Source organism: Bubalus kerabau, chromosome 3, assembly GCF_029407905.1.
Source record: "Bubalus kerabau isolate K-KA32 ecotype Philippines breed swamp buffalo chromosome 3, PCC_UOA_SB_1v2, whole genome shotgun sequence".
Taxonomy (NCBI): domain Eukaryota; kingdom Metazoa; phylum Chordata; class Mammalia; order Artiodactyla; family Bovidae; genus Bubalus; species Bubalus kerabau.
The window spans coordinates 161,271,325-161,289,083 of record NC_073626.1 but is presented as its reverse complement, the minus strand read 5'-3'; the positions used below and the strand labels follow the sequence as shown (position 1 = coordinate 161,289,083).

General features: G+C 55.2%; 1 protein-coding gene across 2 annotated transcripts; it reads left to right on the top strand.

Annotated features, from left to right (window-relative positions):
- The first annotated feature begins 1 nt into the window (after nt 1).
- Nucleotides 2-17,643, top strand: ATG9A (autophagy related 9A). 2 transcript variants are annotated; one of them, XM_055573513.1, is made up of 35 exons: nt 2-154; nt 1,147-1,204; nt 1,630-1,761; nt 1,884-1,927; nt 2,451-2,515; nt 3,273-3,434; nt 3,616-3,757; nt 3,983-4,731; nt 4,815-4,968; nt 5,078-5,257; nt 5,656-5,904; nt 6,108-6,286; nt 6,393-6,510; nt 7,483-7,705; nt 7,907-8,052; nt 9,702-9,934; nt 10,308-10,704; nt 11,002-11,139; nt 11,386-11,572; nt 11,769-11,870; nt 12,038-12,221; nt 13,046-13,167; nt 13,675-13,784; nt 13,970-14,035; nt 14,207-14,332; nt 14,473-14,549; nt 14,637-14,700; nt 14,811-14,896; nt 15,121-15,178; nt 15,751-15,855; nt 16,277-16,451; nt 16,595-16,707; nt 16,952-17,046; nt 17,120-17,188; nt 17,376-17,643. In XM_055573513.1, the coding sequence occupies exons 3-35, from the start codon at nt 1,659-1,661 to the stop codon at nt 17,479-17,481; spliced, it is 5,127 nt and encodes a 1,708-aa protein (XP_055429488.1). In that variant the 5' UTR covers nt 2-154; nt 1,147-1,204; nt 1,630-1,658; the 3' UTR covers nt 17,482-17,643. The 2 variants fall into 2 exon arrangements, with proteins under 2 accessions (XP_055429488.1, XP_055429486.1); XM_055573511.1 differs by lacking the exons at nt 9,702-9,934; nt 10,308-10,704; nt 11,002-11,139; ... (15 more) ...; nt 17,120-17,188; nt 17,376-17,643 and adding an exon at nt 8,338-9,469 and having other exon boundaries at nt 7-154.
- The last annotated feature ends 116 nt before the right edge of the window (nt 17,644-17,759 follow it).

Genomic DNA, 17,759 nt, shown 5'->3' with positions numbered 1-17,759 from the left:
CTGACAGTGAGTGGCAGACGCCGGGCCTAGCGCTCCCGGTCTGATCGAGCCCAGTGGAGGCGACGGAGCCCTTGGAATCACCCGGGTCACCCTTCCTGAGGTGGAACGCGAGCCCGGTTACCGAAATCTCACGACCCGTGTCGGGCCTGGCCAGGTATGCCCGCGGAGTCCTAAGCGGACTTGCGACGGGTAACGGGGGAAGGGGCACCGCGGGCGGGGCGGAAGCGCGCAGCCGGAATGTTTTGATAGCGGGGGCGCGCGGACGGGGGCGCGCGTGAGCGGCGGGGCCGCGCGCAAGATTGTCCGCTGTTGGGAGCCGAGCCCTTGGCCTAGGGCCGGGCGGTCTAGGGGCGCGCTGGGCTCGGGTCGTGGCAGCTGGGTGTAGGAAGGCAACCCAGCTCAGCTTGGGGTATCGGCTGTCGGACTGGCTCGATTCTTCCAACGTCCGCAGGAACCCCTGAGCCCGGGCCCGGCTGACAGGGGCTCTATGGGCCCTGGGTCTACACTGACCCTGTGAGTGGTGAGTTCCCTGAGGGCTTGGTCAGATTCTTAGGATCCAGGGCTCTCACTAACTCGGGGAATCCCACTGGGGCCAGGCTGGGCAGTGCTCCACAGTTTCAGGGTCTGCACTGACTGAGTGAGTGCCACCTAGATCATGCCTGTCTCCGGGACCAAGGGAACCCACAGTTGAGCCAGGATCTGGGTCTACACTGACCCAAGTCAGGATATCCCATCTAGGAACTTTGGCTGCCTGCTGGGTGTTTGCTAGGGAAGCAAGGGCAGCTCCTTTTTAGGAGAGACTCTCTTCTTGGGTTTTGGGTTTGGGACTTTGCAGACCCCCAAAGGTCCACCTAATTCCTGAGGCTGAGGTGGAGCATGGAGAAACAGTGCAGCCCTGTACAGACTCAGTCTCCACAGGTTCATTAAGCCACAGCACGGGACCCTAGAGTTGAATGAGTGGCCTCATATGAGGAGGAAGTGTGCATAGCCTTAGGCTAGGAGGGGTGCCTCGCAGCCTCCCTGCCACTTGCTTGGCTTCCCCTGAGCAGGGGTGGGGGAGATTGGGGGGGTAGGGGGGAGTGGTAGGGTTGGGTTTATTTCTGTTTCCACTCCCCACTCTCTGGGGCCTGACACCTTCTCCTCCAGCAGCTGCAGAGCCAGGGCATCGAGGGCTGGAGCGGAGCTGACACTGTCCATGGAGCTGGTAGGGCCATGTGCTTATCTCAAACCTCTGTTTACAAAGTGCTTCCAAACTGCTAGTCTCTTGGGAGACCAGGGTTTCTCTAGGAGGGGAGTGGGAGGGCCCCTTCTCTCCACTGAATAGAAGATGAAACAGACCCTGCTGCCCACCCCCGCAAAAGGGGCAGAGTCTGTCTTTAGGCCAACAAGGCCTCAGCAGACACTCAGTAAAGGCTACGGGAATGACTGACCTCATTGGTCAGTGAGTGTCTCCCAAGCCCTAAGCATGTTGCTCTCCTTGGGTTACTACTCTTCCTCTGCTTTTGATCCAAGATGACTAGTAGTGGAGACCAAGCCCAGGGATTCTTTCTCATTCATTTCTGTTCTAGTAGGCAGGAAGAAGATGAAGGCAGGTCTAAACCTGGGTCTCTCTTTCCTCTGCACCCACAGGTCGACAGGGTGGACAGGGGGCAGTGGTGATGGCGCAGTTTGACACTGAATACCAGCGCCTAGAGGCCTCCTACAGCGATTCACCCCCTGGAGAGGAGGACCTGTTGGTGCATGTTCCTGAGGGGAGCAAGTGTGAGTTCTTGCACACGACAGCCAGAACTGGGACTTGGGGGAAGATTTGGTGGAGGGACGCTGAGGGAGCAAGGGGCTTCCATTTCTTCGAGGCTCTGACATCTCTGCTCCTGTACCCACAGCACCTTGGCACCACATCGAAAATCTTGACCTCTTCTTCTCTCGAATATCCTTTATGTCTCTGTGTTGGAGCTCTTGAACCTTCAGCCGCTCTCTAAGCCAGGCCCTTTGAGGGGAAGAACTTGGTGTGGGTTTGGCTCTAATCCCTTGAAGGAGAGTGGAGCGCACCTTGAACCTAAATAGAGGCCAGGGAAATAATGACAGTTAAAAATAATAATATCTGACATCTATTAAGAGCCATGTGCATTGTACTTTGTAGTATTAATTTATAAGGAACCTCTCTGAGGGTGATTTTCTTGATGGTATGCTAATAATTGTAATAATTAATGTCTTTTGACTTTGTGTCAGTTCTTTGTTAAATACTTTACATGTACTATCTCAGACCTAACAATCCTATAAGACAGGTGCTACTATACTACTACAGACAGAAACTTAGAGAGGTTAAGTAACTTGGCCAGAGTCACATGACTCGAAAGTCAGAGAGCCAGGACTTCATCTCAGATACATGACACCAAAGTCTGTGCTCTTAACTGCTGTCTCTACTGACTACTTTTTCTTAACAATCGCACGTTTATAATCTACACCAGAAGAATGGTTTCACTTGTATGCTCATCGGGGAGATCTTTGAGCTCATGTAAGTACAAGGACGGATGGTGCGGTGAAGGAACACATCACAGTGCTTCCTGTCTCTGAGCTCAGCTCCTGGCCCAACTGCCAGTGCAACTAGGTGCAAGGCTCCAAACCGCAAACCTTTATAGTTTAAGGCTGGGTGTGGCACCAAGTTTTACAGCCTTATCTTTTTTAATCACCCTTATAAGGAAGGCTTTCCAAGTCCTGTCTCTTCCACAAAGAGAAGTCAGGCTCATCAGAGCTCCAGTAGAATGAGCATGGTTCAGTCAGGAGGTATCAGATGCCAGATGCTTACTTGAGAAAAATGTCTCTGTTCTGCCTTGGATGTACCTTAGACCCACTGCTGAGTAGAGGGGCTTCTGGGAGGAAGGAGCCATGTGGCTTTGCCAAAGAGTAAAGGGTGGAAAACCTGCCCTCCCTAAGAAAAGAATTCAAATCTGCAAAGGGGTTCTACAATCTCAACAGGAAATCAGGGACTGGGGACCAGAGACCACACAGTCTAAAAACCTTTGAAAGAGTGAGTGGTGGCAGAGATTACCATGAGATAGAAAAGCAGGCTGATTCTGTGGTACCTGAAGCTAAGAGCCAAAAACAGGTGCTGCCTTGGGTTTCCTGGGGCCAAGCAGTAGAGAGAGGCCCTCCATTTCCCCAGAGGCTGCTCCCTAGTTTTGGTCTGCCACTTCCAGACTCTCACTTTTTCCCGGTTATTTCACTGGTGTCTCTCTGACTCTCAGACCGCACCCCCTCTGCCCAACTCCCAGGCAGTTCCTCTTTGTGGTTGCCTTTACCACCTTCCTGGTCAGCTGTGTGGACTACGACATCCTATTCGCCAATAAGATGGTGAACCACAGTCTTCACCCGACCGAGCCTGTCAAGGTCACTCTGCCAGATGCCTTTCTGCCTGCCCAAGTCTGTAGTGCCAGGTAAGCACTACAGGTCAGAGGGCACTAGAGCCTGTAGTTCAGCTAGCAGGTGGGGGATGGGGTGTGAGGCGGTAACATTCCCCAGAACACAGGCTCAGCCTCTCCGAACCTTTCAGGACAACAGCATTTCTGCCCAGAGGCCTCAGGCCACTCTTCCTCCCCTTTCCTGTTCCCCTACCAGGATTCAGGAAAATGGCTCCCTTATCACCATCCTGGTCATCGCTGGTGTCTTCTGGGTCCACCGGCTCATCAAGTTTATCTATAACATTTGCTGCTACTGGGAGATCCACTCCTTCTACCTGCATGCTCTGCGAATCCCCATGGTGAGACTGGGAAGCTGGGCAGTTAGCACCACAGTCCAGGATGTCTTCCACCACCTGGGAAGGGTGGGGTATATTCCTGGGCATCAGGCAACCTCCTCCATCCTTGGTAGGTCAGGCAGGGTCTGCTTGAAGGCTCCCAAGGACCCCTGAGCCTCACAGCTCATGGAGTGCAAGGGGCTGAGGCAACCACCCCGCCTTCCATCCCCTGTCTCTTCCCTACCCCAGTCGGCACTTCCATACTGCACATGGCAAGAAGTGCAGGCCCGGATCGTGCAGACCCAGAAGGAGCACCAGATCTGCATCCACAAGCGTGAGTTGACAGAGCTGGACATCTACCACCGCATCCTCCGGTTCCAGAACTACATGGTGGCGCTGGTGAACAAGTCCCTCCTGCCCCTGCGCTTCCGCCTGCCCGGTCTCGGGGAGGTTGTCTTCTTCACCCGGGGCCTCAAGTACAACTTCGAGCTGATCCTCTTCTGGGGACCTGGCTCTCTCTTTCTCAACGAATGGAGCCTCAAGGCTGAGTACAAACGTGGGGGGCAACGGCTGGAGCTGGCCCAGCGCCTCAGCAACCGCATCCTGTGGATCGGAATTGCCAACTTCCTGCTGTGCCCCCTCATCCTCATCTGGCAGATCCTCTACGCCTTCTTCAGTTATGCCGAGGTGCTCAAGCGGGAGCCGGGTGCCCTGGGTGCGCGCTGCTGGTCGCTCTACGGCCGCTGCTACCTCCGCCACTTCAACGAGCTGGAGCACGAGCTGCAGTCCCGCCTCAACCGAGGCTACAAGCCCGCGTCCAAGTACATGAATTGCTTCTTGTCACCGCTGCTGACACTGCTGGCCAAGAACTGCGCCTTCTTCGCTGGCTCCATCCTGGCCGTGCTTATTGCCCTCACCATCTACGATGAAGACGTGCTGGCTGTGGAACACGTCCTCACTACCGTCACACTCCTGGGGGTCACCGTGACCGTGTGCAGGTGGGCCAGGGCAGCAGGGGGGAGCAGGCTGACTGTCATTTCCGGGAAGGGCTTCCATCTCACCACAGCCCTGATCCCACCAGGTCCTTTATCCCAGACCAGCACATGGTGTTCTGCCCTGAGCAGCTGCTCCGCGTGATCCTCGCTCACATCCACTACATGCCTGACCACTGGCAGGGTAATGCCCACCGCTCGCAGACCCGGGACGAGTTTGCCCAGCTCTTCCAGTACAAGGCAGTGAGTGGAGTTGGAGTCAGGGCCTGCTAGAGACTGGCTGACAGCTCGGTGCCGAGGGCTGGTCTCCCTCCTGCTCTCTTGTGACCTCAATCCCTTTCTTCCTCTCTAGGTGTTCATCCTGGAGGAGTTACTGAGCCCCATTGTCACACCTCTCATCCTCATCTTCTGTCTGCGCCCACGGGCCCTGGAGATTATAGACTTCTTCCGCAATTTCACCGTGGAAGTTGTCGGTGTTGGAGACACCTGCTCCTTCGCTCAGATGGATGTTCGCCAGCATGGGCATCCCCAGGTATTAGGAAAGGAGCGGGGCAGTTGGCCAGAGGTGATGCTGGCCTATGCAGCATCTTGGGGCAAACTGCAAAAGATACCCCTTCAGAGCCAACGAATCACAAAGTGGCAGCCCAAAATGCACCAGGGCACACACGGCTTTGTAAACAGGAGCCTGGACTGGATTATAGCCTTAAACTTGTACCCTTGGCCAAGCTCCCCTGAGAAAGGCACAAACCAAGCAGCTAGCACAGTATGTGGCTACTCGTAGGGTGGCCACTAGGGCCCCTAGACGAAATACAGCAGTGCAGTGTGGCCTCTGTCCTCCAGGGGCAAGGCCTCCCCACTCTGCCGCAGGAAAGGTACCAAAAGGGCTTCTGTAAGGGGCCAGTCCTGCTCACTGCAGCCTCCTTTGTGCAGTGGCTGTCCGGTGGGCAGACGGAGGCCTCAGTGTACCAGCAGGCCGAGGATGGGAAGACAGAGTTGTCACTCATGCACTTTGCCATCACCAACCCTGGCTGGCAGCCACCACGTGAGAGCACGGCCTTCCTAGGTTTCCTGAAGGAGCAAGTTCAGCGGGATGGAGCAGCTGCTGGCCTTGCCCAAGGGGGTCTGCTCCCGGAAAATGCCCTCTTTACGTCCATCCAGTCCTTACAATCCGAGTCTGAGGTGCGTTCCTAGGGACTAGGATATGATGGGCAGAGTGGACGCCAGGAGCTGGGACTTGAGGGTGTGGGGCAGAAGGGTCCACCCCGTCAGTTTCCTTCTCTCTGTTCATTCAGTCTGTGCCACTGGGTCCTAATGTGCAGAGTCGTCGGGGACCCAGAGGCCTCCCTGTGCCCTGAGAATTCTACCACCCCTTTTATTCACAGCCACTGAGCCTTATTGCAAATGTGGTAGCTGGCTCATCCTGCCGGGGCCCCCCACTGCCTAGAGACCTGCAGGGCTCCAGGCACAGGGCTGAAGTTGCCTCTGCTCTGCGCTCCTTCTCGCCTCTGCAGCCTGGTCAGGCTCCCACGGGCCGGGCTCCCAGCACCATGACAGGCTCTGGGTGAGTAGCAGTGGGCCATGAGGGGAGGGCGTGGCAGTAGCCCCCAGTAGTTTGTGCCGGTCTCAGAAATGTTGATGACTGCTGTCTGTGCTGGCGGCGGGGACAGGGTGGATGCCAGGACAGCCAGCTCCGGGAGCAGTGTGTGGGAAGGCCAACTGCAGAGCCTGGTGCTGTCAGAATATGCATCCACTGAGATGAGCCTGCATGCCCTCTACATGCACCAGGTGAGTGGGCAGGAAGGGGCAGGGCCGTAGAACCAAGGTGGCAGCTGAAAATAGAATTGAGGGTTTTAGACATGGAGAAGCAAGACATGGGCTCGAATCCCTTCTCTGCCATTTACCTGCTCTGCAATTTCCATTCCCCATGTTTCCTCTTCCTATCCTTTTCAGATAAGCTTACTTTCACCCAGGGCTTTTCCACACTTGTGGTTTCCCCCGCTAAGAATCCACTTCCCTGACATATCCACATGGCTGCCTCCTTCTCATTCAGGTCTGTACCATCTCTGGCCACCCTGAGTCAAAGCCTCCCTTGCCTAGGGATCTGAATCTTCCAGTTCTGTTTTTCTCTCCATAGCATTTAGCATCATCTAACACTGTATTTTTTCCTTACTTATTTGTTTATTGTCTATCTCTCCCCACCCCATCCAAGTATATAAGCCCCAGGGAGTGAGTTGGGAGTTTTGTCTATTTTGTTTACTGCTGTATCCCCAGCACCTAAAAGAGCTCCTGGCACTTAAATTCACAATTTATTCTGGAATCAAATAACTGGGGAAAATGAGAGCCATTACAATCTGTGCACAGGGTTTTTCCTGGAATCTGCTGAGAATTTAACTTGGAAAACATTACATGTATTGTACATGTTATTAACATGACAGGTACTCTGAGTGAGTGGTTCTAGATGAGGCAATATAAATCAGAACTGGCCAATACCATGGTGGAGGGTAACTATTTTAGATATTCTTCTGTCCCCAACTGCTTCCCTTGTGGCTCAGCAAGTAAAGAATCCACCTGCAATGGGGGAGACCTGGGTTCGATTCCTGGGTTGGGAAGATCCCCTGGAGAAGGAAAAGGCTACCCACTCCAGTATCCTGGCCTGGAGAATTCCACAAAATGTACAGTCCATGGGGTAGCAAAGAGTCAGACATGACTGAGCAATTTCACTTTCTGTCCCCAACTAACGAATCCCCCACTTCTCAGCTCCACAAGCAGCAGGCCCAGGCTGAACCTGAGCGGCATGTGTGGCACCGCCGGGAGAGTGATGAGAGTGGGGAGAGTGCCCCTGAAGAGGGGGGAGAGGGGGCCCGGGCCGCCCAGCCTATCCCCCGCTCTGCCAGCTATCCCTGTGCTGCACCCCGGCCTGGAGCTCCTGAGACCACTGCCCTGCAGGGGGGCTTCCAGAGGCGTTATGGAGGCATCACAGGTATGCACTGGGGGTACAGAAGACACAGAGCCTTCAGGGAAGAGTGGTCCTTCTGGGCCTCTAGGGGAGGAAAGAGGTCAGAGGGACCAGATCCAAGGAGACTAGTCCCTCCCTGGCGCCTCCAACTCCCCCAGCAGCCCCAGAGCCCGTCTCCTCATTCCTGTCTGTGTGCAGACTAAGAGTACTCACTTGTGTCTGCAGATCCTGGCACAGTGCCCCGGGCTCCCTCTCACTTCTCTCGGCTGCCCCTGGGAGGATGGGCTGAAGATGGGCAGTCAGCATCAAGGCACCCGGAGCCTGTGCCCGAAGAGGGCTCAGAGGATGAGCTCCCACCTCAGGTGCACAAGGTAAGGGCTCCAAGACCCGAAACCGACAGCCAGAAGTAGTAACTTCCAGGCTGAGGTCAAGGTTCTCATGTGAAGGGAGGTGGCCTCCTGAGCAAATGACACTGCAACTTCTCCTCCAAAGTAGACTTCCTTCTCTCCCCTCACCAACTATGAAACCCAGGACTTGATTTTTCCTTTGCTTACCTGCCCCAGAATCAAAATTTCCTTTTCCTTTATATCCAGGCTTCTGTTGTGTAAGCAGATTGCTGAAGACCATCTCCATCACCAACCCATTTCTCTCCACAGGTATAGACAAGGCGGAGGAGGGTCCCTATGCCTCAGGATGGAGGCCGTCGTTGCCCTATCATCCCAGAGGAGGGTCCCTGTGCCCCAGGATGGAGGCCATTGCTGCCCTGCCATCCCATCCGTCCGTCATGGAGGGCTCCCGAGTGCTGCCTGGCTCCACGTGTGTGGTGTTTGTGTGTCCGTGCCTGGCCAAGGGAGGTGCCAATGCTGGGCTTGCCACAGCCCCAGGAGAGAGAAGGGGGGCCTAGGAAACAGGGCACACGGGACTCTAGCCTCATCCCCAGGACCCCCCTTGGCTCAGAGTGTGGTGCTAGAAACTGGTCCCCAGCCCAGCCCCAGTACTGCCACCTTTGCACCCACCCCTGCAAGTCTCCAGAGGACTGTCCACCCCAGAAGCTGCCAAGCAGGGAGAACGTGTGCCAACTGTGGAGTGGGGAGGTTGGGCCTGGACCCTCAACCTCTGCAGCCTCCCTCCCCACCCCGAACAGATGAGCAGCTCAGGCTGTGGCCCTTACCTCACCCCCAGTTCTCTCCCAGTGCTGCAGCCTGCTCACCTCTCCCCTGCTTCCTGCATATACATCACTGGCATGTTTGCCACTTGCTCCCCTTCTGTTCTTTTGCTCCCCCCTTCTGTTCAGCTTTTGCTTTGTGTTGGTGTGGAAGCTTTAGCTCCCAGCTCCCCTCATGCTATCTTTTGACACTAAGAAGGAAGGTTTCTAAACTGTGGAGCAGGGATGGAAAGTCTTTGCTGTCCTCTCCAACTTTTTAGGATGGGCCCCTGGGAGACTTGAGGCCTTCCTGGCCCCCATTGCTGCTTATTGTACCCCGTACCACCTGCACATGGGATGGAAAGGGCCGGAGTGTGACTTCGGCTGTCTGTCTCCCAGCAACAGCGCTCTGGCCTGCATCCCGCTGTCCCGACGGGGACGGAGGGGCGACAGGATGGCTTCGCCCTCGGCTGTGGGCTGCCGCATTGCATGCTGGGACCCAACTCCTTTCCCTCCCCCCGCCCCCCTCCCCCAGCTCGGGTCCGCTTCGGGTGAGCGGTTGAACTACGCAGCCGAATTTACAGCGGAAAGGGGTGGGGGACCGTGTACAGCTTGACAACCTTTAATAAAGAAGGGACTGACTAGGTCGCGGCTTGTTGTCCGGAGCGGCCAGGGTTTGGAGGGGCAGGAGGGGTGGGGTGTCTGTGAACCACCCAGGTGGCTGGGAACTGCGTGTCCGCCCCGTGAGGAAGCTGGTCTATGCGATCACTTAGATATACCGACCTAGCGGGCGAGCAGAAGGGCAGCTTCCCGAACCACGGTTCCTTGGAGGTCAAGGACTTCGGCAGGACGTGCGGTCAGATTTCCCGCCCTGAGCACGTGACCATGCCGGCTCCGCCCGTCTATTTTGCCCTTTGCGTGTACCATCCCCCTCCTCGCACCTTCGGAGACTCGGCCAATGGGGACCTGAGTAGGGGCCAGGGGCGGCCCCCGGTGGGCGGGGCTGCTGAGGAGGAGAGTCGCCGGAGTCGGTCGTTGAACACTCCCGTGGGCTCGGACACGGCCGGAGGGCCACCTGCCGCGAGCAGCGGCCGAACGGCGGAGACAGCGTACGTGCCCGGCGTGAGTGCGTGGCGGCGGCGCGTGCGCGAAGCGAGTGGGTGGTGTGGCCGGGTCCACGTGCGAGCCTGCCCGGCGACCCCCGCGGCTCAGCGCCCAGAGGATCCATGACCCGAGATACTCGGGATTCTGCGCCCCGCCCCGAGCGGCCGCCGCTCCAGTTCTTCTGTCCCTTAGTCCCCGCAGTCTCGGTCGGTGACCACGCATTGCCATGGTGACTGTGGGCAACTTCTGTGAGGCCGAGGGACCCGCGGGTCCGGTCTGGGCGAAGGGTGGGCTCAGCCCCTGTTTCTTCTTTACGCTCGTGCCCTCGATTCTGATGGCCCTGGGGGCTCTGGCCTTGGTGCCGGCTTTTCCCTGCAGACGTCCGGAGGGGCCTGGTGGCGCCGACAGGGTGTCTTGGGCGGCCGGCCCTCGCGTCGCTCCCTACGTGCTGCAGCTGCTTCTGGCCACACTTCAGGTAGCGCTGCCCCTAGCCGGCCTCGTTGGCCGGGTGGGCACTGCCCAGGGTGCCCCATTACCAGGCTACCTTTTCCTGGCTTCTGTACTGGGGACTGTGGCCAGCGCCTGTGGTCTGGCGATGCTCGTGACAGAACGGAGCCAGGCACTGCAGAAGCTAGCAATGGGCGTCTGGATCAAGTTCAGGCACAGCCCGGGTCTCCTGCTCCTCTGGACTGTGTCTTTTGCAGCCGAGAATTTGGCCCTGGTGTCTTGGAACAACCCACAATGGTGGTGGGCAAGGGCGAACTTGAGCCAGCAGGTGAGGGACCTCGTGGGGGGAGGGGGAAGCTGGCGTGTCTGCTCACATTGCTTCCAGGCTTTTCAAATGCCTTTAAGAAAGGGAAGAAAGGAGGGGCCAGTGCTGCTGGGAGCTGATAGCCAGCTGGTGGGGAGTGGCGGTGCTGAGTCACTGTAGACTTTTTTAAAACCTATTAGATGCTGGGCCCCTGAAGAGGACCTGGGTGTGTGTACTACCCCAGTGCCCAGCCGTGTTACAAGTAGTGAAAATGGGACTTTGGCCCTCAGTGATAGTCTCCCCGCCTATGTTTAATTCTAGGTTCAGTTTAGCCTGTGGGTGCTGCGGTATGTGGTCTCCGGAGGGCTTTTTGTCCTGGGACTCTGGGCCCCTGGACTTCGACCGCAGTCTTACACCTTGCGGGTCAATGAAGAGGATCAAGATGTAGAGAGGAGCCAGGTACATCTCAATTTCTAAAACTTAGGGTCCATTGTAATTCCATTCCCCGTCATCATTTCTACTCATCGTAATAACTCACTTCTTTCCTAAATCTAAATCCCTGTTAGCCTTTCTGAGCCCATCAAGGGTCACGTGTGGGTCCAAGTTACCTGGGAGCTATAATCCCATACGTTTTCCTTAGGGGGTTTCTGGCTAATGCCATTTTGACTTCTGAGCTCCCCTCCCCTACATGTTTCACCATCCTAGGTTCCATCAACAGAAGGGCCACCGAGGTCTACCTGGCGAGACCTAGGCAGGAAGCTCCGCCTACTGAGTGGCTACCTGTGGCCTCGGGGGAGTCCAGCTCTGCAGTTTGTTGTGCTCATCTGCCTGGGGCTCATGGGGTTGGAGAGGGGACTGAATGTGTTGGTCCCCATCTTCTATAGGGACATAGGTGAGGGGGAGAAGGACGGGGTCAGCTTAGCACTCTGGTCCTTCATTGGCCTGGATGGTGGCAGAGACTAGCCCAGGGAAGTGTGACAGAGTTGAGAACTGGGTGGTCAGTAGAGGCTGTGGCTGGTGCCTAGGGCAGTTTCTCCCAAAGAGAGTGCTAGGGTCTCTGAGTGGGCTTGGACTCATTTTCTCCATAGTGAACTTGCTGACCCAGAAGGCACCTTGGAACTCCCTGGTCTGGACGGTCATCATCTATGTCTTCCTCAAGTTTCTCCAGGGGGGTGGCACTGGCAGTACAGGTATGAGGGACTCTGCTCTCACCCTGGTTGGTATTGGCCGCTGTCCCTCCTCCCACAGGCGTCCCTCCCCCAGGCCCCTCGGTGCTCTCAGACCTTTCACATCTTGCTGCTGGGCTGACGTCATTGGGCCGCTCAGCCCTACTGAGGCCTTCCCTGGCTCCCCGCAGGCTTCGTGACCAACTTGCGCACGTTCCTATGGATCCGGGTACAGCAGTTCACCTCGAGGCAGGTGGAACTGCGCCTCTTCTCCCATCTGCACGAGCTTTCACTGCGCTGGCACCTGGGGCGCCGCACAGGGGAGGTGCTGCGGATCGTGGATCGGGGCACGTCCAGTGTCACGGGGCTGCTCAGGTGCCATGGCAATGGAAAGGAATTGCGGGAGGGCAGGGCTGGGGACGCTGGTGGAGGGGCTGTCAGGACAACCCACCCAGCTGGAGGAGTTGCCTCTCTGTCCTCTTTTTTTTTCTTAAATTATAAAATTAATATACACATGCCCTCATAATAATTCCAATGAAGCAGACAGAGCAAATCTCTCTTGAATTCCACTCACTAGAGGTTCCCACTCTGTTTAGTATGTAGAGTTCTGCCTTTTTGCATTTTTTTACATATGTACATGTAGAACTAGTAGGTATTGTGGAGGTGTTTCCTAAAACAGATGGTATCATGATGTAGGTGTCATTTCTCAGAATGGCTTTATTATCAAAATGTTAGGGAGATGTGTTCTTATCTGGGCTTCCCTGGTGGCTCAGTGGTAAAGAATCTGCCTTCCAAGCAGGAGAGGCAGGTTCAATCTCTAGGTTGGGAAGATCCCCTGGAGAAGGAAATGGCAACCCATTCCAGTATTCTTGCCTGGAGAATTCCATGGACAGAGGAGCCTGGCGTGCTACAGTCCACAGGGTTGCAAAGAGTCAGACACAACTTAGTGATTAAACAACAACATTCTCATTCATACGTGAAGATCTTTCTCATGCATTGTAATTGATCCAAAGCATTCTATAGTTTGGGCATGCTATGGTTTATTTAGCCATAATAAGGGGCATTGATTCTTAAGGGGCATTTAGCTTGATTCTAGTCTGTTGCTATGGGAAACAAAACACTATGTCAAAATCCTCCTAGGTAGAGTTGCTGGCTCTGAGCCCTTAAACTATTCTTCGTTGCTTGACTTTGCCTCCTAGCTACCTAGTATTCAACATCATCCCCACGCTGGCCGACATCATCATTGGCATTGTCTACTTCAGCATGTTCTTCAATGCTTGGTTTGGCCTCATTGTGTTCCTGTGCATGGGTTTTTACCTTGGTGAGTGATGAGAGATGGCTTGGTGAAACCATCTCCCTGAACCATTTATGGAGTGCCTTGAACATGAGTCCTGCCCCAACTCAGATGGCCCAGCTTTGAGAGGCTGTAAATCAGTGGGCTCCAATAGGCTCCTGCTGCTCCCCAGTGTGATGGATGAGCATCCTCTGTCAAGGAAACCCCAGCTCTCCGTAGGGAAGGATTTCCTGGTCACTTTAGAGTCCCGCTGTGAACCTCAAGTCAAGGAGGAACTTCATGTGATAGGATGCAGCTTGCTTCCATTGGTTCACCAAAACTGTTTTCACACAGGCTTTATGCAGACTGTGATGATGTCTTGGACACTGCCCCTTCCCTCAGGGAGCTTAAGACTCCCTTCTTTGGGAATCTGGGTCCCTGGGTTATAGCACAGGGTTAGTGTACACGTGACCAGCAGCAGACATACACGTGGTCTCTGCTGCTGGGAGTGACTTGCTCTCTTCTCTTCCCTCTCCCTCTCCTGTCACTCTCTAGCCCTGACCATTGTGGTCACTGAGTGGAGAACAAAGTTTCGACGGGCTATGAACATGCAGGAGAATGCTACCCGGGCCCGGGCTGTGGACTCTTTGCTAAACTTTGAGACGGTAACGGTAGACCTCGGTGGCAGTTTTGTGAGGTTTGGAGATGTAGAGGAGTGTGCCTGGGGTCGTTGGGGCTGACAAGGAGCAGGGAGGATGCAAAGTGTGCTGCTTACAATCAGGGAGGAGGGATGGGGAATGGAGCTGAAAGCTGTGGCTGTGTGAAACAGCACAGGTTTGAAATTCATCAGGTGAAGTATTACAACGCAGAGAGTTATGAAGTGGAACGCTATCGTGAGGCCATCATCAAATATCAGGTGAGGATGCTGGTTTGAGGCCTACTGAGAGCAACAGCCAGGACTTGTGGAATCACCAGGCCTGAGAGGAGTAAAATTTGGGCTGTGAGGTTGATGTGCCTGGGCCCAGGTTGGGATTTGGTGACTGTCAACATGTGTATGACATTCCTTCCTTGTTTGTCATTGCCCAAGAGTTTAGAGTGGAAGTCAAATGCTTCTCTGGTTCTGCTAAATCAGACCCAGAACCTGGTGATTGGACTTGGACTCCTTGCCGGCTCCCTGCTTTGTGCCTACTTTGTCACTGAGCAGAAGCTACAGGTGAGGGAACTGTCCTGGGCCTGGGTACTTTGTCTAGGCCATGAGGTTCATGGGTGGGAAGGAGGTAGGGGGTAGCTAGTGGGCAGGGTGACAGCCCACCAGCCTCCTGTGACCCTGTCCTCATCCCTGGATGTCCACAGGTCGGGGACTTTGTGCTGTTTGGCACCTACATCATCCAGCTGTACATGCCTCTCAACTGGTTTGGCACCTACTACAGGTAACCTGATGCCAGCCCTCACCTGTCCGGGTGCACTGTTATCTCCCCAGCTCCCGAGAGGAGCTCCAACCAGCCCTATTCTTGCAGGATGATTCAGACCAACTTCATCGACATGGAGAACATGTTTGACCTGCTGAAAGAGAAGACAGAAGTGAGTGAGGAGAGAGGAGTGGGTTTGTAGGGAGTGGGAGCTGGCATGGTGTTCCTCGTGTCTGGAAGATACCAGGCCTGTAATGGCACACAATGGTGGCACTCTCCCAGGTGAAGGACCTTCCTGGCGCAGGGCCCCTTCGCTTTCAGAGGGGGCAGATTGAGTTTGAAAACGTGCACTTCAGTTATACTGATGGGTGAGCCCCTCCCCTTCCACTGTCCCACAGTCCCCTTTCCCGTGTCCATTTACACACTGCTCCTCCCCTTGTCCCACCCCCCACCCCCCACCCCACTTCTCAGCCCACCACCATCTGGGAAGACAGCCTGAGTGAGAGGTGGCAGGGCCCAGTAGTAGCTCTCATGGTGGAGGGGACCCTGGCAGTATAGCCAGCCTGCCGACCATGCTCACCCTTCCTTGTAGGCGGGAGACCCTGCAGGATGTGTCCTTCACCGTGATGCCTGGACAGACACTGGCCCTGGTGAGAGGAGACCCAGCCAGCTGACCCAGACTCCTTGAGCTTCCCTTATTCCAGTGCCCATGGTAGCTGGGGACCCAGGCTGTGGAGGTCAGAGAGCCCTGTCTTATTGGGTCACAGGACTGAATGTGGCAGCCTCCATGGACATTGATGGCCTCTTGGAGAGAAAGCCTTAAAAGCCAATGGGCCTGAGAATGTTTTTCCTTCCTTTTTAAAAAAAAATTTTTTTTTTTTGGTTGTGGTGGCTCTTAATTGCTGTGTGAAGGCTTTCTCTAGCTGCAGTGAGCAGGAGCTACTCTGTTGCAGTGCACAGGCTTCTCATTGTGGTGGCTTCTCCTGTTACAGAGCACAGGCTTCCGGCACATGGGCTTCAAGAGTTGCAGCACGCAGGCTCAGTAGTTATGGCTCTTGGGCTCTAGAGTACAAGCTCAGTAGTTGTGGTGCATGGGCTGAGGTGCTCCGAGACATGTGGAATCTTCCCAGACCAGGGAGCAAACCCATGTGCCCAGGTGGGCATATTTTTAGCCACTGCACCACCAGGGAAGTCCTTTCTCCCTCTGTTTTTCATGCAACAGGTGGGCCCATCGGGAGCGGGGAAGAGCACAGTTTTGCGTCTGCTATTTCGCTTCTATGACATCAGCTCCGGCTGCATCCGAATAGATGGGCAGGATGTTTCACAGGTAAGGATGCTCGGGGGAAGACTAATTTACGGGCCCGTATGTAAAAGAACGGTGGGTACTGGGCATCCAGGAGTAGAGAAAGAGCTGTCATCCCTGCAAAAAGCTGGGTCAGGAGACCTCAGCCTTTCTAGCGGCACATGGTCTGTATAAGGAAAGTAGTCACAGGAGTGATTCCTAGGATGCTGTATGAGGCACAAAGATCTGCAGCCATCCAGGGCAGCAGGGAGAGAAAATGAATTTTCTGTCAAACAGGGAAACAGAGTTAAAGAGATTAAGTGATTTGCCCATGCAGCTGAGGTCTGGGGAGGTGAAGGCAGGACTCTCATGCAGAGTCTCATCTCATGTGCTTCCCACCAGCCCATCCTACCTTCTAGGCCTGGAGGGATCTCACAGGCCAGAGTATATGGTCTTTTGGTCCCAGGTGACCCAGGCCTCTCTCCGGTCTCACATTGGAGTCGTGCCCCAGGACACTGTCCTCTTCAATGACACCATTGCCAACAATATCCGCTACGGCCGCATCACAGCTGGGAACGACGAGGTGAAGGCTGCAGCTCGGGCTGCAGGCATCCACGACACCATCATGGCTTTCCCTGAAGGTGAGCCTCCCCTTCAGGGTCTACCCCCACCCAGTTCAGGCCTGTTACTGCCTCTGACCTCCATTCTACCCCGTCCTTGCCCATCTGGTCACAGAAACCAAGTGTAGTACATGTGACTTGAGAGAGGTGGGCAATTTCCACAGGATATGATACCCAGGTGGGCGAGCGGGGACTGAAGCTGAGTGGTGGGGAGAAACAGCGTGTCGCCATCGCTCGCACCATTCTCAAGGCTCCAGACATTGTTCTGCTGGATGAGGTGAGGGCCCTGAGACGCCTTGTCCCCCTCCTTCCTCCCTGAGCCTGTGCCCAGCCATTCCTGCTGAACACCGTTCTTCATGTAGGAGAGCCAGCACAAATGCATGTTTTACAAAAATACTTAACAGTTTTCAAGCACAAAACAAGGTCCTTTTTGATTCCTGAGGCCTCAGCCAGCAACTTGCATCCTCCTCCCACCAGGGAACTGGTGGGAGGGACAATTTTAGCTAAGTCCCTCTCTGTAGGCAACGTCTGCATTGGATACCCATAATGAGAGGGCCATCCAAGCTTCTCTGGCCAAAGTCTGCGCCAACCGCACCACCATCGTGGTGGCACACAGGTATGGGACAGGCAACAGGTGGGGGCCCCCTCGGGTGTTGTGCTGGGTGACTGACTGACCTCTGACCTCTCAGGCTCTCCACGGTGGTCAGTGCTGACCAGATCCTCGTCATTAAGGATGGCCGCATCGTGGAGCGAGGACGGTAAGGGACACAGCATGATAAACAGGGAAGGGCCTCTGAAGTGGGGGCCCCAAGGAAAGGTCGTGGAATCCCAGGGGTTTCTGGAAGGATCTCCCTCACCAGTTCCTTGTCATCTCAGACTGGTGGCGAGGACTCTTGGGGTATAAATAACAGTTGGTTAGGACTTACATTTTTCTCCTTGCCCCAGGCACGAGGCTCTGCTGTCCCGAGGTGGGGTGTATGCTGACATGTGGCAGCTACAGCAGCAGGGACAAGAAGTCTCTGAAGACACCAAGCCCCAGACGAAGGCATGATGACAAAAGCTGTGGCCACTTCCTTCCTGAAGGATAACTCTGAGGGGAATACACTGTATCCCTCTTCCCTGCCATGTTTCATCCTGGTCTTGGTGCTAGCTACAGTGATGGAACGGGGACTTTCAGAAGAGCATTGTGGGGGAAATAAAAGTGTGGACTGTGTTAGGATCACTATGACTTTGTGGTGTGGGGAACTACAGCAGGCCTCCACTGCAGGTCAGATGAGCATTCTTGATGGGACTCTTGTTTTTGATTGGAAAAGAGAAAGAAACACACCA